General features: G+C 41.3%; 3 protein-coding genes across 13 annotated transcripts; 1 reads left to right on the top strand and 2 right to left on the bottom strand.

Annotated features, from left to right (window-relative positions):
- Positions 1 to 417: 417 nt before the first annotated feature.
- LOC133887126 (uncharacterized) lies at positions 418 to 10759 on the top strand. Of its 9 annotated transcripts, none has more exons than XM_062327050.1 (14): positions 421 to 1099; positions 1664 to 1800; positions 1880 to 2003; positions 2068 to 2161; positions 2238 to 2344; positions 2433 to 2528; positions 3199 to 3339; positions 3488 to 3567; positions 6043 to 6763; positions 8220 to 8286; positions 8567 to 8674; positions 9949 to 10027; positions 10150 to 10366; positions 10438 to 10759. In XM_062327050.1, the coding sequence occupies exons 1-8, from the start codon at positions 971 to 973 to the stop codon at positions 3512 to 3514; spliced, it is 855 nt and encodes a 284-aa protein (XP_062183034.1). In that variant the 5' UTR covers positions 421 to 970; the 3' UTR covers positions 3515 to 3567; positions 6043 to 6763; positions 8220 to 8286; positions 8567 to 8674; positions 9949 to 10027; positions 10150 to 10366; positions 10438 to 10759. The 9 variants fall into 9 exon arrangements, with proteins under 9 accessions (XP_062183042.1, XP_062183040.1, XP_062183034.1 ...); XM_062327053.1 differs by lacking the exon at positions 8567 to 8674 and adding an exon at positions 7722 to 7901 and having other exon boundaries at positions 10192 to 10366; XM_062327052.1 differs by lacking the exon at positions 8567 to 8674 and adding an exon at positions 7722 to 7901.
- Positions 10760 to 11075: 316 nt separating this feature from the next.
- LOC133887125 (probable pyridoxal 5'-phosphate synthase subunit PDX1.1) lies at positions 11076 to 12673 on the bottom strand. Of its 2 annotated transcripts, XR_009903524.1 has the most exons (2): positions 11488 to 12673; positions 11076 to 11213 (listed from the first exon to the last, which is right to left on the bottom strand). XR_009903524.1 is itself a non-coding variant. In XM_062327048.1 (1 exon), the coding sequence occupies exon 1, from the start codon at positions 12522 to 12524 to the stop codon at positions 11562 to 11564; it is 963 nt and encodes a 320-aa protein (XP_062183032.1). In that variant the 5' UTR covers positions 12525 to 12673; the 3' UTR covers positions 11321 to 11561. The 2 variants fall into 2 exon arrangements, 1 of the variants encoding a protein (XP_062183032.1); XM_062327048.1 differs by lacking the exon at positions 11076 to 11213 and having other exon boundaries at positions 11321 to 12673.
- Positions 12674 to 13371: 698 nt separating this feature from the next.
- Positions 13372 to 17318, bottom strand: LOC133887262 (GDSL esterase/lipase WDL1). 2 transcript variants are annotated; one of them, XM_062327204.1, is made up of 6 exons: positions 16913 to 17318; positions 15238 to 15315; positions 14454 to 14594; positions 14300 to 14376; positions 14003 to 14152; positions 13372 to 13886 (listed from the first exon to the last, which is right to left on the bottom strand). In XM_062327204.1, exons 1-6 carry the CDS (start codon positions 17018 to 17020, stop codon positions 13673 to 13675), a joined length of 768 nt encoding a protein of 255 aa, XP_062183188.1. In that variant the 5' UTR covers positions 17021 to 17318; the 3' UTR covers positions 13372 to 13672. The 2 variants fall into 2 exon arrangements, with proteins under 2 accessions (XP_062183188.1, XP_062183187.1); XM_062327203.1 differs by having other exon boundaries at positions 14003 to 14155; positions 16913 to 17317.
- Positions 17319 to 21617: the final 4299 nt, after the last annotated feature.

Raw genomic sequence — 21617 nt, 5'->3', positions numbered from 1 at the left:
TGCAATACAACTGATATGTTGATTAGTTCTACTATATTCAAACTTCTATTGATTAGTTCTATTGTTTGGGTTCACCTCTTAGGAGCAGTTCAAATTCCAAACTCTGTAGCAAGGATGCTACAAACTTGTAATCTGGGATTTTTATCCCAGAATGTACTCTGTTCTTAAAGTTTAATACATAAGAGTTTATCAAACAAAAACAAAAAACTCCAACCGATACCCTATCTGACTCGCTACCTTATTTTTTATCGAACACCCTCCAAAACAGCGCTCCAACCGATCCCCTATCAGCCTCCCTACTTTTGGCGGCTCGCTATCCGGCCGGCGTCACTCGCCACACCTAGTGAGCGGGAGAGGCTCGCTATTGAGCAATCGCCGCCACAGACTTCTCCCTTCCCGCCACTGTAGGTTCGTTCTCCTCCCCCTTCCTCTCTTCCATTTTTCCTTTGATTTGCGGTTGAAGGAGCTCATTTTGCCGGATCTGAGAGAGAGAGAGAGAGAGCGACGGGAGAGCGAGAGGTTACCGAAGTTCGCCGCCGGTCCCGGATGCAGCGTGCCCCACACGTCCGCCTGTGCTTGCCGCCCCCGTGCGTGCCGCCCGCCCGCGCGCAGCAGCCTCCCACTGCGCCCGCCCCAGCTCGCGCTGCCCGCCATCGCGATTGCCTGCTAGCGCGCGCCACCCGCGCGCAGCTGTTGATGCTCTTAGGGTTCCTCCGCTATCACAGCCTCCCCCCCCCCCCCGCGCGGTTATCCTCCGCCCTCTCCACCCGCCATTTCTCCAACGGTTCTCGCCTCGACACCCAACCCATGCGCTTGTCCTTTTTATTCCTCGCCGGTCCTGGAAATCGGCGCCTAGACCTAGGCCGCTGCCGCCGCCTCAAGGGCGGATCCACCACCTGGGCGGCCAGGGATCCAACCCCCCCCCCCCTCCCGACGTGCAATCCTTGGAGCCCCCCTCCAATATTTTGCCATGGATAAGGGAGAGGAAGAAGAAGAGGAAAAAGGGGAAGATGAGCCCCCTCTTTCCAGTTGTGCTGCGTCTGCCACGGGCCACCTGGACCTCGGAACAAGCCTCTGCATTGATCCTGCGGACCCGAAGGTGGTCACTCTTGGTCCTTATCTAATTTTATGACCCAATACGCAATAGTGGAGTGATGTTGCGGTGATCTTCCTGGATCAGGTCCTTTTCTTGGCTTATATGCAGCTAGCTTACCTGTGTTGGCTGGCTTAACAATTTACTCCTTAACTAATTGTAGCAATATATGAGGTCATAAAACGGTTGGTTGATGACACTGGCATGACATGAATAGGGTTGGTTGATGATGACATCTGTGTGGATAGGACAACAAGTGTGTGTGATGTTGTGGTGATCTTTGTGATGTCCGGTCCTTTTCTTGCCTGATGTAGCTTACTTGAGGTGGCTGCCTCAACAATTTACTACTTGACTAATAGGAGCAAAAACATTACAACTGTAGTTAACCTGCTTGTCGGTGTAGTTAACCTTTTATATGTATAAAAGGCAAGCAGCAAAAATGTTACAACTGTAGTTAACTTATTGCCTTTTGTATTGCTACTTTTTTTTTTGTTTCTACTTGTCTTCTATGTAGCTAACCTGTAGCAGTACGAACCGTTGTAACATACAACTGATTCGTGGTACGTGTAGGTGTGCGTCATGGCAGGGAAAGGACAAGGCAAATATGGGAAGAGGGACAGGGATGAGGAGGATACTAAGCCTGCCATCAAGAAACCCAAACTCCAGCAAGTGGTATCACTTGGACACGGATGGAACTTAAATACAAGGTTAATTTTGCTACTTTTTCCTTTTGTTGTATGCATTGATACTCTATGTTTGCTTTTTGCTCACTAATAATCTCTGTAGGCATGCAGAGCAGCTCTCAGCACTAGCTGCTCTGTTTACGACAAGGAAGGTTGGATTTAACACTACTGATGACAAGGCTGAGGTACCTGAGGATGCTAGCTCCTCTCATGGGCTTTATATGGAGGTTAGTTACTGAAACTCTTGTTTTGTATATTTCGGTTTAATCTTTTTAGGTTAATTTTCTTTAGATCTTTGACAGTGGGATAAAGAAAATGACTCGGTACTTTCTGTGGGTGAGCAACAGAGCGAAAGAACTGAAAATCAAGTTGGAGCTTCTTGCAGGTAATGAAGTATCTAATTTGTTCTATTGATTATATGTATTTTTTTCGAGTAGCTTGTTAATTTGTAAATTACATAGTCCTTGGAGCTTCACTCGATCTGGAGGTAAAGAATCCAATGGTAGCTTTCTCTCAAGGCTTTAATGATTGTGATAAATGGGAAGGTGTCAAGTCGCTTCTGTTTGAGGTAAAAAAAAAGAACCTACATGCAAATATACATAGCAATAGTATATAGCGTGCATAGCTCATCTAACTCATCTCGTTCTCGCTCACAGCTGTTTGGTCGACAGGACCCATCCTGTGACGGCGTTGCTGATTTCTTGTATGCATTCACAAGGACAGGGGAAAAGTTTCACATGCGCATCTATAAGGTAATCCATGGACATTTAATTTGGTGAACTTCATGAACAGCTCCCATATGAAATTTTGAACATCTGTTTAACCTTGTGTAAATTTTCCATAGCTGTGACCCCCCTCCCCCCTCTCTTTACATCAGATGTATAAAAAAAATCCCCTCGCATGTATTGAGCTCTGAGTAACCTAAAGTTTATAATTATGGTATTGGTAGTCCCCATTCACCCAAAATTATGGTGTAGGTTTAGCCTATCCAGCTCTTGTATCAGTTGCACGAGATGAATGCTTTCCTTCGTATATTCACTCTCTATATTTGCATTCTATCCTTTCAGAAATTGTCTTGTCAAAACCAGTGAGTTATGCCAGGCATCCATAGCTGAAGACACTTAGCGTACACTAGAATACTAGATTTGCTGGCCTATTTCCCTGGCACTATTTATTTGAAGCTTTCCTCCAGTTACCATTGTTTTTTCAAAATTAAAATGTTTCTGTCACTTCATCTGAAGCTTCCCTGAATCCAGCACAATAGGATAATGCCTACTCTAGCCAGACTCATTGCTGAGCACAAGGGAAAGTTCTCTTCCCATTCTGTAGGCATCAGAGTCCCGCCAAGGTTGACACTAGAAGATTAACATTTATTTTTCAATCATTCAATGCAGATACAAACTATGACGGATTTAAATGCAGATACAAACTATGACAGATCCGGAGGATAAAAGGATGAAATTAGAGCAGATAAAGACCTCCTTTGTCTTGAAGCCAGTAAGAATGTATCCTTCAGAGACATCCGATATATTTCTGGACGAGGATAAGCTTAACATGTTTCAGGTAAAGTCTATTCTTTATGTTGGCTTATGTTTGGTTTCATCTCCAGCCTACTCTAACTTGCTTGGGACTAAAAGTCTTTGTTGTGGTTGTAGTGGTGGTGAAATTCCCTAATTACGATGTCTAACTCGCCATCTTTTTCTCTCTGTAGAGTAACTATAGGCATGGGCGAAGCTAGAAATGGAGATCCGGCCTTCAACTTGTATGTCAACAATTATTTCGACAAGGATAGTACGTAAAAAGAATTTCATGTTGGAAATCCATTTAAGCAGAGCACTCTCTGTCAACAAATTTGGCCAGTAGCAGAAAGTGGACTGGCTACTGACAATATGAGCTAACCTACCTGACCTCTTTTATCGTCTCATATCAATCCCACTCCTCGGTTTCCAATTTCAACCGTAATAATCACAAACAAACATAAATATTTCCTCCAGAGTAATTGATTTATCAGTTGTAGCAAAGCAAATGATAGAATGCAGCGGGATCCTCTACAATTCTGTACATGCAAAGCCGCCAAGGGGATGAGGGTCACACTCCATCAATTCAAATTCCACAGCAAGTAGATGAATGTTGAATCTGCTTCGTTTGGATAAATAGCTCGATCAATAGCTAAAGTCAAAACACACACACATCACAGAGCTGTCAAATATTTCACCCCATGACCTTAATACTACTGTCAAAAAAACTCCAGCTCGTCGGTCATTAACCGGCCCAACAAGCGCCTCCTCCTTATTTCTCATCGCCTTCTTCAAACATAACATCAGCCTCCGCTCGGAATAATGCGCTAAACCAACACATGGATAGACATATTCTGAGATAATACTATTAGGTCAATAAGAGAGGACAGTAAACACAATATCTTTCGTATGAAGCCTTTTCTTTATCCAATGGGCAGTTACTATTCTTGACAATAATTTTCTTTTCATATACGCGGGTCACCCTAGTCTGAGTTTCCACTACACATCACAAAACAAAGATGTCACCACCAGATCAACTTGTTTTTGTGTCAAACTCCCTACACTCATCTGGAGAAGACAGATTCAGTTCACTTCAATTAAAATTTTGTGAATCTCTATAAAACTTAAGGGACGTGCGTGTACCTTGTTTGCAAATTTTGAAAGATGATGATGCACGTTTCTGTATATCTTGAAGCATTGCTGGATACCACACAATTGATCCGCCAGATTCCTGTTGTTCCCTGCCTAATACATTTACTCATATTTTTGTTTTACATAGTGATCCTTCAACTTCTGCGGGTTTGACTTGACCTCCTCTTTTAAGCCACACTCTCTGCAGTCTGCCATGAGCCAAATGTGCTAGACTCTCTTATCCAATTCTTTGAAATCAGGGAAGCCTTTTCCCGCCTCATTCTGTTGTGATGCATGGTTAATAAGATCAGCAAATAGAACATCTATTATGTGGATCTTTCCCTCAACAGCTATTCAGGCAACATGGTTTTTAGCGATGACGTAGTTCTTGAGAGTATCAATCTTAGTCTCCTTAATAGCCTTCAAAAGACATAGAATATGTACCAAATCAACAGGGAATTTCACTTCAACCAGACCCAGTTGATTGAGTTTACTAGTAATGATTCCGGCAACTTGCCATAGATTTTTATTAACTTTTTCAACAGTATAATTTACTAGCTTGACGTCCAGGATTCTCACTATTTTGTCTCTGAAAAAATGTGTTCTTCTTCGATCTTTTCGAAACAAACCATCGCTTTGAAATTCTCTCCACTTCTCTCTCCGCCATCAAGCTAGTAAATTTCAATGCGATGCTTTAAAGTGGAGAGAATTTCAAAGCGATGGCTTGTTTTGAAAAGATCGAAGAAGAACACATCTTTTTCAAAGGCAACATGGTGAGAATCCTAGGCGTCAAGCTAATAAATTATACTGTTGAAAAAGCTAAGAAAAATCTACGGCAAGTTGCTGGAATCATTACTGACAATCTCAATAAACTTGGTCTGACTGAAGCGAAATTCCCTGTTGATCTGATACATATTCTGGGTCTTTTCAAGGCTGTCGAGGAGACTAAGATTGATCCTCTTAAGAACTGTGATATCGACAAAAATCATATTGCCTGAATGACTATTGAGGGAAAGATCCACATGATGGATATTCTATTTGCTGATCTCATGAACCATGCATCGCAACAGAAAGAGAGCTTCCTTGGGTGGAAAGAATTGGGTAAGAGAGTCCAGCGCAATTGGCTCATAACAGACTGCAGAGAATATGCTTTAAAGTAGGAGGTCAAGTCAAACCCACAGAAGTTGAAGGATTACTATGCAAAGCAGAGAGATGGTTTAATGGATTGGGTAGGGAATAATAGGAATCTGGCTGATCAGTTGCGTGGTATCCAGCAATGCTTCAAAACGTGCCGAAACGCGCATCATCACCTTTCAAAATTTGCAGACAAGGTACATGCATATCCATAAAGTGTTATAGATATTCACAAAATTTTAGTTGTAGTGAAAACTGAACCTGTCTTCTCTAGTAGAGAGTTTGACACGAAAAAAAGTTAATCCGGTGATGACGTCTTTGTTTTGTGATGTGTATGTGGAAGCTCAGACTGGGGTGACCCACATATATGAAAAGTAAATTACTGTCAAGAAAAGTAGCAGCCCATTGAATAAAGGTATTTTGTGTTTACTGTCCTCTTATTGACCTAATAGTATCATCTCAAAATATGTCTACCCATGTGCAGGTTTGACGCGTTCTTACAAACGGACGCTGATGTTAAGTTTGAAGAAGACGATGAGTAGTGAGGAGGAGGCGCCTGTTGGACCGGTTAACGATCGACGAGCTGGTGTTTTTTTACAGTAGTTTTGAAGTCATGGGATAAAATATTTGGTAGCCCTGCGATGTGTGTGTTTTGACTTTAGCTATTGATCGAACTGTTTACCCAAGCGAAGCAGATTTATCACTCATCTACTTACTGTGAAATTTGAACTGATAGAGTTCGGCCCCCTTGGCGGCTTGGCTTCTTCCTCTCCTTTGCATGTACAATATTGTAGAGGATCCCGCTGCACTATATCCTTTGCTTTGCTAGAATTGATGAATCAATCACTCTGGAGGAAGTATTTATGTTTGTTTGTTTGTGATTATTACTGTTGGAATTGGAAACCGAGGGGTGGGATTGGGATGAGACGATACAAGAGGTCAGGTAGGTTAGCTCGTATCGTCAGTAGGCAATCCCCTTTCTGCTACCGGCTAATTGGTTGGTAGAGAGTGCTCCGCTCAATGGATTTCTAACATGGAATTCTTTTTACATATTATCCTTGTTCGAAATAATTGCTGTAGATGGCTTGCTTAGCTTTGAAATACTAGTGAATGAAACTACTGACACGAACAGGGCAATCAGCTACAGCCTACAAGATGCTTGATTGTCCGGCCCCTGAACATAAGCCAAAAAAGAATATTGTCTGGTAAAGTCCCACAATCCTCAGAGATACTATGGCCAATCTTTAGAGTGCCAAGTGAATTAGTATAAGGTTATCTTCTATTTGATTTTCTTTGTCTAAGTCCCTCTACATGAAATTTCATTGATTTCAGTTTACGAACAACTGTATAATCAAGCCTTTCTGTCAGTCATGTCTCACATGGCTGTTTATCAATGCCAATTGGACTACCTATCTGGGTAGTGATTGTACAGCACTGTTACAGATCGCTGCCACTGAAGCAGCACAAATATGTGAAGGGTCAACCTACCTTTTGGCTACTGTACTACTTTGAACAGCATGAACTGTTGACAGAGCTATTTCAACTTCCACAAATTTGCTAGATTAGCATAGAAAGCCACATGAATTAACAGGATACTCATAGTCATAGGCTCTCGAAAAGAATAAGATAGAACAACAGTTCTTCATATAGCGGAAAGCAAAATTGCGAAGGTCTTCTACTGTGCACTTTTTCTTATTTGACTTATTTGATGATGTAGAATTCTGTGAAGAGAAACGCCTATCCATATCCATAATATATATAAAATCACAAGATGGGCGGATTTGAAGGATCACAACCGTCCCAAGAAAATTCAATGACAATTTAAATTTGCTCCGCGCCCTAAAACAGTGCCTTATGTCTAATAGGCCTTATGGACATTTTGGCATTGTGGACATTCTGGCAGTACTTGCTGCATTATCTTTATTTTACGGATGATCCTATTTGTATGATTAACCTTCATAATTTAAAAAAGCAATCAGCATGGATTCCATGTGTGCACTGGGTGGTATCTTCCTAAAGGGCCCTTACCTCATTAGTGTTTTGTTGCGGTTTTTCATGATTCAACCCCTTTGTTCAGTACCCACCATGGTTGTTAATGCGACTCTAAGTCATAGGATCGTACGAATTTACCTGATCAGGACTCAATTTTTGCCTGATCTACAGCTCAAAAATCAGGAGGGGAGAATGGAAAAACGGATGTGAAGAGGTGTGAATTCATTTGATGGCCTCCGCTCCGGTGGTGAAATCGGCCACTCTGATGGGGTGGATTGCGTTTGTCCGAGGAAGAGATAGAATGAGGAAGAAAGCTGGGTGCCCGAGTGAGGAAGGGAAGTCGTGATTTAGGTGATACCATCTTTCGCCTTTTCTTAATAACTGTGTATTGGTCTAAAACGTCAAGTAAAAATGAATCAAGGGAATAACTTTTTAGGCAGATTTTCAGTATACTGTATAGACACTTTATACTAGACTTTCATTTTACTGGAAAGATAGTTGGTGGTTGGATTAGACTGAATTTGGATGTTGTATCTCAAAGATCGACCAAATCATGTCAAATTATAGAAGGGCTTCTAGCACACTTTGCATTTAAGAAACAAAGGAATAAGTTGTCGCTACAGTGCATTTGTCAATATAATCTGATTGGACGGTTTTTTATTGTCCCAGTCTAAGAGGAGTTGTCGCCGTGGTGCATTTTTCCGACATTTTGGAGAAACTCTGCAGGACTGCAATGGTATTTCTCGATACTTCATTATCAGGAGCTAAACTTTTGGACTGTCCATATTTACAGAATTTCTTTTTGCGTGTGACAATTGCGCTTCCATCATTGAGCTCAAGGATATAGATGCCACTTGTATGATGATTTTACATCAGTTCAGAAATCTACCAATTGCATTTTTTTCAGTTTATATCTAGATGATATTATTTCTCATACATATTCTTTTATTTCGAAAAACTTCATGCATTCTCTTTGTTCATATTCCCACAGTAATTTCTGTGACTTCTTGTTTCAGACCATGCCAAGATTATCGTTTCACTTCTACACGACATGCAACTTAATGACCAAAGAGCTACACTACTGCAGCTGGTGGATAAGTTCAAGGCAAAGTGGAAAGATTTAGGTATATCTCCTCAACACAATCTTTTTATGATGCCATAAGTTGCTCTTTTTTTTATGTTCTGTGTCTTAAGTATTATATCATCAATCATCATCCAGAGGTCTATTCTAATGTAAGTTTTGAAGTATATCATTTCAACCAATCTTACATCACAGTTGATATGTTCAGCAGGTGGTTCCAATCAAGCTGTTAATCTTAAAAGAGAAGAAATTGAGCAATTGATAGTCCACCTTATACTCGATCATGTTTTGGTATATGTGTCCACTGCAAGTATAAGTGAATTCGTTAGTGTATTTTATGGTCTCTATTATGCATCTAACAAACCACATAATATTGTTGCTATTCAACATCCTTCTGTAAATGTTAATTACATCAACTGGAAGGTTAAAGAAGAACTTAAAAACTATTGCAACCAGGCTGCAGAAAATAGATTGTGGTAAAATTCCACATTATGGAAGGATACCAAAACTTGTCAGCTTATATCTGTTCTCGGTTTGCTTGATCTTAGTTTTAGTTTTCTTTATAAGAAAGGTTCCATATCTTCACACCTTGTAGAAATAGCATGTTTTAAGAAAGCACAAAAGTGACCATATTCCAGTGGTTGCTAATTTGCTAATGCTGTAGCTCCTATGACCAGCCAGGGAAAGTCCGAAATTGGCATGAGCAGATTAAGTGTAAGGAACCTGAGTGCAAACCTGAGATTAGAAAACTATCATTCTGATGGATCAAACTTATCATTTTTAATAAAAAAAGTTCTGGGGAACTAGTAGATGGATATATAACTAAAAATGGTGGTGTTGACCTTTTTCGTAAAAAAATTGCATAACACATTTTTCACACTTTTAAACAATTGGTGCAGCATTTGATGCTACCACTTTTTTCTTTAACCACTAAAACATTTTTTGTGCTAGTGTAAACATATGCGATGCCATTTTGTTGTAAATATTTTTGCATACTGTTTTTATTAATGGGATGGCTATGGTACTAACAACTTTAGCTACAGAAAATTTCTCAACCTTTGCTTCTACATTGTAATGTATATGCAATCAAAGTTTATGCACTTTACAAATGCTTCCATCCAGTGCTCATCCTATAACAAGTGGGGAGATGTGGGGACGTGGAGGTAGAAACATCTTTTACATGTATCCTTTACACATCATCTAACTGTTTGCAAATGTTCGAGTATTCTGTGACACATTAGAGTTTGACATTATTTGCCTCAACGACCTTTGATTGGACTAGCAATGATTGCTAAGGTTCTTCTTTCCCACTTTTAGAAGGAAGAATTTCAGCATACAGCATATTCAACCAACGCGAATGTTACCTTAGGACCATTGTGGAAGCCAGCATTGCAAGGTAAAGCTACATTTTCTCTCAAGTCTTGCATGCAAATCATTATATATGTGTCGTGTCATTCATATTTTTACTCGTTTGGAGAATTATGGAATGTGGTCATGAGTACGTTTGTTGCTACACAGGGAACCGAGTGGTCAAACTTGAGATTGATGTTCCCTCTCCAGATAGAGGTTCCAGATCCGAAGGCACAAAACGTAGCCGGATGAGCAATTTGGAAGCTAAACTTGATGAACTGCGTAGGGAGCTGTCCTCCAGTAATGGGGGCATATTCCCCCATGCGGTTCTTTCGGCGCAGCAAATTTCCCCCTGAGCTGCCAGAAACCAACCACTGTGGCTGAGGTGAGGTTTGATTCAAGTTGCAAGTGTATCTTTGCGGGACATATATAACATGGGCATTTCATCTTGTGCAGCTAGAGAAGGTTATAGGGAAGGTGAAGACAGAGAAGTACGGCAGCAGGATCATTGAGCTGATGCGGTCCCATATTACTTGAGGAACTAACGGAGGTAAGGAGGCCAGCGATGAAAATGGAGCTAAAAAGAGGCAAAAGAAGGATAAGGATGTTGTTTGTCTTGAGAGTAGCAAGGAAGAATAGCATTAGCTTGCTGCAATAGCTTTCGGGATCTCTTTCTCGTTTTTTTCTTCTGTAGTTGCGATAGCTTGCTGCACGAATTGGTTAAGCTGGCGGTGGAGGAATGGCAAGATGATGTGGCTGGCGGTGTTCGAACGCTGAATATTATTAGGTGATTGAACACCACCCTTGATTTTTTGCATCTGGTGTGTGACAAATGGGGTAGCAATCAAAATTCCATTGTCATCACCTGAACCGAATGAAGCTGAGGGTACCTTGTCGTCAGCAGAGCACGAAACTTGCATAAGCGAGGGCCCAGTCGACTAAACTTGCATAACCGAGTGGGCCGATCCATGACCATTATCTCTGTCTTGACTCGTTCATCAACAAGATTCCATTATACAACGTGTGCAATGACGGCCGAGACCAGCATCTACCTCTCTAGGTTATGGTATATCAATGTTCTTTAGCTCAGTAGCGTAAGATGTTATTACTGTAATTGACACCCTCCATTGTAAATGTTATTACTGCATGACACCCCAAACTAGCAACAGCATCATAAGCAATTCCATTGTAGTATTTCTTTTATTCTTCGCGTCAGGAAGCAGAGAACTGACCTGAGTGCATGGTTAATAGAAAATCAGGCATACAGATCAAGGGCAGGTATATCGGCAGCAACCTGTGACACTCATGTAACAAGTGCCATAGGCAACGAACATTTCACTTCAGAGAAGAAGAGGGGAGGAGGAGATTGGCATTGATAACTCGATGCAAAATGCATAGCAATGTGAATTTAGGGGATTCTTTGTTCCCGACACAACACATCACATCATATTGGAAGCAAACAAATAAAGAAGAGATTTTTATTTTGAGCTTTCGTTCTTTTTTCACCTCTTGGATAGCGACGATGGATTGGAGATAGAGTCCCGAGTCGATGAAGGACGCATCGAGGTTGGAGGAGGAGTCTACTCGGAGCGTGCCGCGAAGCGCTCGACCTTTGGGTCGGAGAGGTTGATGCCGACCATGGCCTCCCCGAGCCCGGAGCTGACGTCGGCGAGGATCTCCGGGTCGCTGTAGTGCGTGACGGCCTGCACGATGGCGCGCGCCCGGCGCGCCGGGTCGCCGCTCTTGAAGATGCCGGAGCCGACGAAGACGCCGTCGCAGCCGAGCTGCATCATGAGGGCGGCGTCTGCCGGGGTGGCGACACCCCCCGCGGCGAACTGGACGACGGGGAGGCGGCCCAGCTGCTTGGTCTGCATGACGAGGTCGTACGGCGCGGCGATGCGCTTGGCGTAGGCGAAGACCTCGTCGTCGTCCATGTTGCGGAGCGCGCGGATGTCGCCCATGACGGAGCGCACGTGGCGGACGGCCTCGACGACGTTGCCCGTGCCGGCCTCCCCCTTGGTGCGGATCATGGCGGCGCCCTCGCGGATGCGGCGCAGCGCCTCTCCCAGGTCGCGGCACCCGCAGACGAAGGGGACGCGGAAGTTGTGCTTGTTGATGTGGTGAGCGTCGTCGGCGAGGGTGAGCACCTCGCTCTCGTCCACGTAGTCGACGCCGATGGCCTCCAGGATCTGGGCCTCGACGAAGTGGCCGATGCGCGCCTTGGCCATGACGGGGATGGTGACGGCGCGCTTGATGTCGCGGATGAGGCCCGGGTCGGACATGCGGGCGACGCCGCCCTGGGAGCGGATGTCGGCGGGGACGCGCTCGAGCGCCATGACGGCGCAGGCGCCGGCCTCCTCGGCGATGCGCGCCTGGTCCGGGGTGACGACGTCCATGATGACGCCGCCGCGCAGCATCTGGGCCAGGCCAACCTTGACGGAGAAGGTGGCGACGGGGGGCTTGGAGGATGCATCCACAACCTTCACCTTGTTGCCGCCGCCGCCGCCGTAAAGGGCAACCACGCCGCTGCCGTCGGAAGCCATTAATTTTTTCTTGCTCGCTCCGCTCCTCTGGAAGAGTGGGGTGGTGGCGGTGGGGAGGGATTGGGGTTGCGGCTGTGGTGGTGGTGGTGCTGCTGCTCTCTCCTCTCCTTATGGGGCTGGGCTGCGGGGAAGATGCGGAGGGAGATGATGTTGGGTGGGAGTTTTTTTTTATTTTTATATTTTTTTATTAAAAAATTAAATAAATAGACTCATGATAGAATAAATTGTAAAACTAGACATTTACCTCAATTTTCTCTCATATCTTTTCTATTCAAAATAATGATGTTTTGTTGCTCCAAAAATTCTAATTTTTTTTTGTACGTATTCCATAATTCATGTGCAACCCATTTTAATTAAATTTACCAAAAAATCCTGTGTAGAATTTAAACTAAAATTCTCCAAAAAAGGACTACTTTTATAACTTCTAACAATTATTAGAGCTCAAATAAATTTTTAAAAATCTGGTAAAATTCACTAATATTCTTTGCAATTTGTTCTATCAGTCTATTTATTTAAATTTTTAACTGAAAAAATATAAAAATAAAAAAAGCTCGTTGGGTGGGGGTGGCTGTCGTGTCGTTGAGCTGGGCCAACCACTCACTATTAACGGGCTCTCTCGCTATCCTATTGCTCCACCACTATTAACGGGCTGGGCTGGGCTGGGCTCAAATCTTCTCTTTTCATTTTTTTAGAGGGTACAGCAGCCAGACGCACACTACACACACACCCTACACTCACACGGGAACACGTTCATACACACACTAGGATAAATCTTCTCTTTTCATTCGAGAGGGACGGCTAGGGTAGAGAAGAAACCAAGACGATCTTCTTTTTTCCAACAAGTGGATGGAGCTGGTATGCCGTCGGCGTGGCCACCAGTGTGTATCATTAGTCATTACAGAAAGAAAAGCCAAGAACAAAGCGTGCCTGCCACAAATCACAAATCACAAATGTATGTATGTATCATGATGACAAATAAAGCTAGACTGAAACCAATGGAAATATTAGCAGAATTTTTCCTCATTATTCTTGGTGACCAGGATTGATTTTTCATCCATTCATAATTGGTGACATATTCATCTGCAGGAATAGCCAGCCAGCCAGCCATGGAGGAGGAGACGAGGTCGATCGATCGATCGATGGATGAGTCAGTTCCATGGTATCTTCCTGTGGATGGTCCACTCGGAGGGGTTGACAGTGGATTGGCCGCTGGAGGAGACGAGATCGTAGGGTGAGTCCTCCGCAAACTCCGTCGGCATCGCCGTCCAGTGTAAGCATGGATCCCAGTCTGCCTCCTTCAGCACCTTGAGAATCTCTTCCACCACTATCTTGCTCCCCTCTTCAGATAAATGCAGGCCGTCGCTGCAAATTAACCCAAATCATTTCATTTTACCAAGGATTAAGAACCAAGCAATATATATAAGTAAGGTATACAAAGAACAACAAACAAACAAACAAGCAGACAGAGATGCACTCACGTAAAGCATGCTGTCATCCAGTCTTCCCTCTTCTGCATGGCATTCCAGAGATCCACCACCTTCAGGTCCATCTCTTTGCACAGAGATACACAGGCGTCAGAGTACAAACGGCAGGTTTCGTTCGTCCGCACGATCTCGCTCAGTATACTACTGCTGCATATGTTTCAGGGCAGCAAAGGCAGCCATCTCAGCAATTAATGTATTGCAACATATATAGATCCAACACTACTTCCATACTATATAGATCAGCACACATAATATAATAACTTGGTAAAGATAGATCCCTTCCTTTGTCACCTGGTCGATTTACGAAGCATCTCCTCGTTCAGAGGCGGGCAGCTGAGGAAAATGACACGAATCTTCTCAGACAGGCTCTGAACACAAAGGCAACTGTCAAACAAGTGCATAAACACTCACTCTCAAGCACATCTCACACGTATTCGCACTTTACCTTCAGGTGTTCCGCAATCTTTCTCATGTTGTCTATGTACTCGTCTATCGGCACATGAGGTCCAAGACCAGACGAGTGAGCGGCAATGGAGTCATTTCCACCAAAGTAAACTATTACCAAAGATGGCTGCACTGGTGAATCCTAAGGCAAATAAATGAAGGGTAGAAAGTCAATGAAAATTGGCCAACAAACTGCTAATTTTGAATCTCATCACATATTATACTAGAATTACAATCATGATATCATAGTACTGGTCCTTGATAGAGTACACTTTGTTAGATATATAGCTAAGAACGGGTTATCCAACAAAAAAAACTAAGAAAACAAATATCATTTTTGGTATGATCAAGAAAGAGACTCAAGCGGTCAGCAATTTATACAGAACGTTAAGTTCAAAATTATAGGCATAGTTTCTTCCTTGAAATAAAGAAAGGATTTATGACAATTTCCTCTTTTCAGAATGCAGTCTATTATTGCAAAAGAGGCAATTGCTTAAACAATAATTATCACACTACCAAACAGGACCAAAACTGTATTCATAAGATACACTGAAGGTATGCTACTGCTGAAGTTCAAAAAATTAAGTGCAACAACTTAACTTTTTGTAGAGAATGTATTTCTGCAAGATAGAACAATTATAATGGAGAAACATAAACAAAAATTTATAAAGGGTAAATTCACGAGATGCATAATAATGCACTCAACAAGTCCAAGTAGCGAGTTGAATTGTCTATCACTTAATCTGATCTTAAGGAGATCATGGGATAGCAGGAAAGGACCATACCTTAGGGAACACTTTGTCCATGACTTGAAGGGCCCGCCTTGTGTTCCAGCCGATATACCCTCTAAGCACGATATCAGCCTAAATGAGTGGCCAACAAACACATGCATTAGTGAAGTAACACTGTTGTCAGGTAGTTTCATGCACCAACAAAATTCACCCAAAAGCTTAAACTGACCCACGATGTGAATGATTGCGTTCATCTTAAAGTTTCTCTAGTTAGGTCTCAACATCAGGAAAATCTGATTCTGATACCATATTAAGACTAATGCACCAACCAATTAACCCAAACCTTAGCTACTGAAGAAAAGTGTGAAATATAATTGGACCACCAAATATATGACATTCCTTCTGCTTCCTTTTGAAGGTGCTCTTGGTTGTTCTATAAAAATAGTTGGACCACCAAATATATCAGCTGTTCCCTATAAGGCCAATATGCAAGTCTAATTATCTCATGACAGATAATATTTTCCAAAATGTGCAGCACACAAACAAGCGTGCGTATACCATCCAGGACCCACGCCAATTTTCCAGGCAGAAACTAGTTGTTAACAGATATTTTCCTTGTCCAGCTTTTATTTTCAAATTTTTCATGTGTCTTTCCAAATATAAGTATTTTAAAGATGAAATAGCAAAGTTTAGCCTTGGCTCTGATGCTGAGACTGAGTATTTCTGGATGGAGAATATTCTGAACTTTGTTTTGCAACCGATTGCTGATGATTCAGTCATGTCCCGGTCTTAATAAAATATCCTGCTTAATAAAAATGTATTCAATTGAAACTAATATACATAGCTTAGAAAATGGCCCAATATAGAGTTTATTTACGGGCTGAACTGGTCTCAGGTGATTCTGGAAAACTGACTAATTCTAAAGGGACTGGAGTCATATTCAAAGAAAAATGGACACCATAGATGTAAAATATTGGAATAATTTGGATACTTTTTCCAACACATCCATACATGTTCTCAATCTTCAGACCCACTATAGCAAGTCAACAGACAGCACGAAATTACCACAGCAAACTATATATTTCAATGATGTGTTTTCACAAAGTAGCATAACCTCGTGATGTTTGTTCATTTCCTTGCAGCTCAAAATCATGTGAGCACTATTTGTAAAGAAATCATGGCAAGCTTCTTTCTGAAAGAGAAAAAAAGAAAGGAAGAAGCAAAACAATGAATGGCAGGCAAGGTAGCAGATTTCCATTCCTGGACATCAAAGTGGTAAAAAAACTCATTTTAAGCACATGCTTATGCAAAACTCAACTATTTTTTTTTGTTTTTTTACTCATGGAATTTTATCCTTAAAAACACATAGCAGCATGGATATTTATGGGGCAGCAAATGTACTGTACAGGCTGCAGTAACAAACATGGAGAATGCAGCCAATCAAGGCGAGCTGGTGATGTGAATGGAATGGTACATGTTTGTTGATCCTTTCACTTCCTTGATTCCTTGTAGAAGAGGGGGTGATTAATTTGGCAAGCTAGCTAGTGGAAATGTGGAATGTGACGTAACTGGGGTATACAGGAGTGGGATATATATATACTAGATGGACAAGACTCGACTAGTCCTCACTGGCAGTGAGGAATTCTTTGATTCATTCATCTCTCTCGCTGAGAAATCTGAAAGCATATCCAGCAGGATATATAGGGTTTAGGAGTGGACTGATGTGCACCTTGCGGGCGTAGATGTCGGCGAGGGCGGCGCCCCATCCGCCGTTGCTGAAGCTGTACTGCACGATGGAGGAGCCGAACAGAACGAACACCGGCCGACCTCCAAGCATCCTCCAACCACGACCGGAGCTTGATCCTCCCCGGTCGTCGTCTTCTTCCTCCTCCTCCTCCTCCTCCTCTGCGGAGCGCCTACACTGACCCACCCCGATCCCCTCCCTGATCTCTGTAGCTAGCTACTCTCTTGGATCTACTGGAGTACGCACAAGTTGCTGATAGGTTGTTGATGAAGAAGTAGCTGGAGCCTGGAGGTGCGTACTGGCTACCACTACTCCACTAGTGATGTGTGCAGATGCAGCCTCGCCTCCTAAGAAACAAACAAGCAACCACTGGTGCAGTGCAGAGGAGTTGGTTGTCTCGCCCACGTATTTATTCCCCTGCCACACTCAGCCAACGGCGTAATAACTCTACACCAAAGAACAAGGACAACCCACATAGTACTACTAGACGTCATAGCCTTGCCGGTGGCCCCTTCGTTAGAACAATTTAATCAGTCATAAGTTTTGGTTGGGTGCGGTCAATCGTTCTACATTTTAGTTATAAATTATTTTTTATATATTGAGCTTAGATGTTTAAAAATAATATGAGTAAATTTGTCTTAAAAAATACTTTCGTAATAATATATTTTTACTATATTTTATAAATATATTTTAAATAAATACTACTTCTAGTCTAAAATAAGTGTCGTTTGTGTGCATGCAGTCCGCTATTTAAAATTTTAGCTGTAAATTATTTTTTATGTATTGAGTTTGGATACTTGAAAAATAACACGGGTAGATATATCTCGAAAAGTATTTTTATAATAGTATATTTTTGTTATGTTTTATCAATATATTACAACAAAAAGTAATACTCAAATTTGTATTTCAAAGATCATATTGATACCCAAAACGACACTTATTTCGAACCGAAGGAAGTAGTCAATATCGCCATGGCGGAAATTCAAGGCTCGCCACGACACGAGCGTGTATGGCGTCCGCTATAGCAGTGTAACATCCATGTGGTGCCGCTAAGGCGTCCTGTGGTGACCAAAAGCGGTGTGGCGGGCACGTTGGACCTCCACGAGCTTGCGATGGTCAGATTCGGTGTCTAAGTGCTTGGTAGCTCCAGATCTAAATGGCCCTTGCTGGATCCACAACTCTCACAGTCGTGGGGGCTACTCGATCTTCCACCGTGGCTTCGCTGCCCGTACATGACCGGTATAGCACTTTGAGTCAACAGATATGGAAGCCGACCCAGAAGGGGACATCAACGTCTTGGTCGATCTGAGGGGGTAGCATAGTAAGGGGCAGGGGTGCGAGAGAGAGAAGTGGGGGCTGATGGTGCAACGAAGAGAACAGATGGGGAGACAAACCTGGGAGGGGATATCTACGGGAGGAGCACTAGTGGGCTAGCGGATGAGCTAGGCTAACCCCTTTTCTTTTTCTTTCCTCCTCCCTGCTGTTGTTTTTGTTGTAGTGTAGATAGTAATTGAGAGAGACAATAGAGTAGCAAATGAACTCAAAAAATATAGTAGAAAGAATGAAACTCTTGTATTGATTCATAGAGTGTTTACATATTTATACAAGTTGAATGAATATAATGAAAGGATATGTCTATTGGGAAGACACCTCTTCCCAACAGACATGATTATTGGTAATTAATCACATGGTGTTTATTCTTAACACTCCCCCTTGATCAATTATTCTAGTTGTTAACTTCTTGTTGGAAACTCCTCTAAAAACCCTGTGGGAAAAATATGATGAGAAAATAGTATTTTGATATGCTATTAAAACTCCTTTAAAAGCCAATGAAAAAATATAAGGAGAAAATGATATGGCACATATTGGTCATTGTCTCATTGTAAGCTCATATGAGAAATCTTGATAGAAAAAACTCATTTTGGTGAGCTTAGATAACAATAATTATGATCTATGGATCATATTAAAAACCTCCGAAAACCACTTAAAAAAATAGGAGGAATATTAGTGATATGCTGTTAAAAGTCCTTTAAAACTCAGTGGGAAAATAAGGAGAAAATGATACAGCATATATTGATTATTGTCTCTTTGTAAACTCATATGAGAAAACCTTTAAAAGGAAAAACTCATAAGCGAGTTTAGAGAACAATAGATATGTCTTTGATATCTCTTTTAAAAATCCCGAAAGGAAAAATAAGAGATATGATATATAATCTTATGTAGATATTGCCTCATTAAAAATCTTATATGAGAAACCGTATAGGAAAAACTCATAAAGGAAAAGAGTGCAATATAATATGAACAGGTTATCATTCAGATATCAACTCCCCCGGAACCTTGCAAATCTCGAAGTTGCGCATACCAATTCCATGAATACATTTTGGAATGTGGAAGTTGGTAAGAACTTAAAAAATAAATCAGTGAGATTATCACATGATTTAGTTTTCAAGATTTCTATCTTCCCATTATGAGGATAAAATAATTTAGGAGCAATATGTTTGGTGATACTGCTCTTTATGTAACATGTTTGCATTTGAGAAATACATGCAACATTATCTTCATAGATAATAGTTAGTAATTCAATGGAACCAATACCACATGACTTTTTTATGTAGTTGATCATTCTGCGAAGACATAAACATGTATGTGATGTTTCAGAATGATAGGTGGAAGTAGCCACTGGAATCTGTTTGATGACTCCTGTGAGATAGCTATATCACCATGATATCAGTCTGTGATCTGATGTTATGGGGATCAGTTATATAGCCAGTGTCAGAATATCCCACTATGGTCATAACTTAATTTTCTGATAGAAAAACTTAGATCTTTGGTGCCATAAAGATATATATTGATATCTTCTTTGACTCCCGTCTAATGGCGTTGTTAGAGCTGTGTTATTTAAGCTAGCAAGTTATCTGCAAATGCAATATCAGGCATGTTACGTTTTGCAAGATACATGAGCGCTTTGATGGTACTAAGATATAGTACTTTAGGTTCAATATCTTTTCATTGTCAATCCAATGTATGAATGGATCTTGATTCATATTTAGGGATTGAATGACCATAAGTATTTTGATAGATATGATTATCTAATATCATTTGGATATTAGTGACTGATGGATAAATATTCCTGAAGGAATATGCTCAAGTTGCAGACTTAAGCAAAATTTGGTTTTACCCAAATTATTTATCTCAAATTCCATCTTTAAGATGATTACATATTTTGTCATGTATAGTTTGGAGATGAAACAAAATCCAATTGAGACTTTATTATGAACACACATATGCAATCATTGTGTTTGGAGTAACCTTTCTGTGGAAGGAACTCATTTAGTAAGTTGTACCACAATCAATTTAACTGCTTGAAGTAATAGAGTGACTTTAAGCTGTACATAATATATATTGCGATTTATATTTAGATTCAGAATGCGAAGTCCATTGGGAACTTATATATCCGAATCTATCCAATTCATTTGTTCTGTCAATGATATTGAATATGAGAACATAATTTCCACACATACCATGGGGTATGTAGCATCATAATTGATGCCAGACCTCTGCGTAAACCCATGTGCTATAAGCCTCGCTATTTCACCACCTTATAGAATAAAAATCCATTTTACTTCCGTAGGAAAGACATTAGAGGTGTAGGTATTACTTTTATGAATACCTCTCTTTTGTGAGCAAGTACAATTCTACCTCAATTGCTTCCTTCTATTTGGTCCAGTCCGAGTGCTTGAGGCACCCTGCCATGGCCATAGACTTTGGCTTGGATCCAATTGAAGATCTTCTGCAATTTTCAAGGAGAAATTATTTGTCGATAATTTCTAGTCTTTGGTATTGATTGATTCTATGGAATCAATATAGTTTGTGGAAATATTATCCCATTTAACTCTGTGTATTTTCCAAAACAATGAAGTTAGGGTGTTTCCATGACCCAGCGCCTGGATTTTTGTACATATTTGTGCTGGGCATTTGGATATTGAACATCCATAGGTGTTTGGATAGTGAATATCCATAAGGTGTCTATCAACTTGATGTTGATTTGCATTTACTGTTTTGGAGGAGGGATTCCTCTGTTTCCGCGGTAGCTTGCAAGAAGCTTTATCCTTTGTGACCGTACTTCTCCCCCTCTTATTGTGATTTGTGAGTTAAGTGATTTTGTTTGGTGCCTCCATTCTTTCTGGCACATTCTTAGCAGGAATGTAGGATTTGATGACACCTTTATGACGAGTAAACGCATCTGGCAGATGATTTGCAATATGTTGTAAATACAAGATAGTCTAAATAATAATTCAGATCTCAGATACGTGGATATGAGGACTGAATGTGAACATGTGTGACATTCTCTTATGTTTCCTGGTATTTTTTGTGATATTAATCTCCCCCTAATGCCTGAAATTGTCCTCAAAATGTTATGAGCATACAGGCAATGAATATGTCCTATGTGAGGAACTTGAGGTATTATATGATCGACGGATAATTATACCTTATATAGATCCCCAATGCCATTTGATGTATGCTGTACTGTGGTGATATCGGTACGTGCATAACGTAACCGATTCATAGATGAAAAATACTTGGCTGAGGCCAAATTTTCACGTATTAATTGCAATGGAGAGAGCCGTATGATTGCAGTTGGATGGATTTGGTATAATGATGCGGTGTGTAAAGCCGCATGTCACCAACA

The sequence above is a fragment of the Phragmites australis genome, chromosome 12, assembly GCF_958298935.1.
Source record: "Phragmites australis chromosome 12, lpPhrAust1.1, whole genome shotgun sequence".
NCBI lineage: Eukaryota > Viridiplantae > Streptophyta > Magnoliopsida > Poales > Poaceae > Phragmites > Phragmites australis.
The sequence above is the reverse complement of the archived record's forward strand: the minus strand, read 5'-3'. Positions and strand labels throughout refer to the sequence as shown.

Excerpts from the sequence above, each read along its gene's own strand:
- LOC133887126 (XM_062327050.1), top strand. The coding sequence starts at position 971 with ATGGATAAGGGAGAGGAAGAAGAAGAGGAAAAAGGGGAAGATGAGCCC. Across the intron at positions 1,801-1,879 it reads GGATGGAACTTAAATACAAG|GCATGCAGAGCAGCTCTCAG; the intron begins GTTAATTTTGCT and ends TAATCTCTGTAG. Across the intron at positions 2,345-2,432 it reads TCAAGTCGCTTCTGTTTGAG|CTGTTTGGTCGACAGGACCC; the intron begins GTAAAAAAAAAG and ends TCTCGCTCACAG.
- LOC133887125 (XM_062327048.1), bottom strand. The coding sequence starts at position 12,524 with ATGGCTTCCGACGGCAGCGGCGTGGTTGCCCTTTACGGCGGCGGCGGC.
- LOC133887262 (XM_062327203.1), bottom strand. The coding sequence starts at position 17,020 with ATGCTTGGAGGTCGGCCGGTGTTCGTTCTGTTCGGCTCCTCCATCGTG. Across the intron at positions 15,316-16,912 it reads CCGACATCTACGCCCGCAAG|GCTGATATCGTGCTTAGAGG; the intron begins GTGCACATCAGT and ends CCACTCATTTAG. Across the intron at positions 14,595-15,237 it reads TGGACAAAGTGTTCCCTAAG|GATTCACCAGTGCAGCCATC; the intron begins GTATGGTCCTTT and ends TATTTGCCTTAG.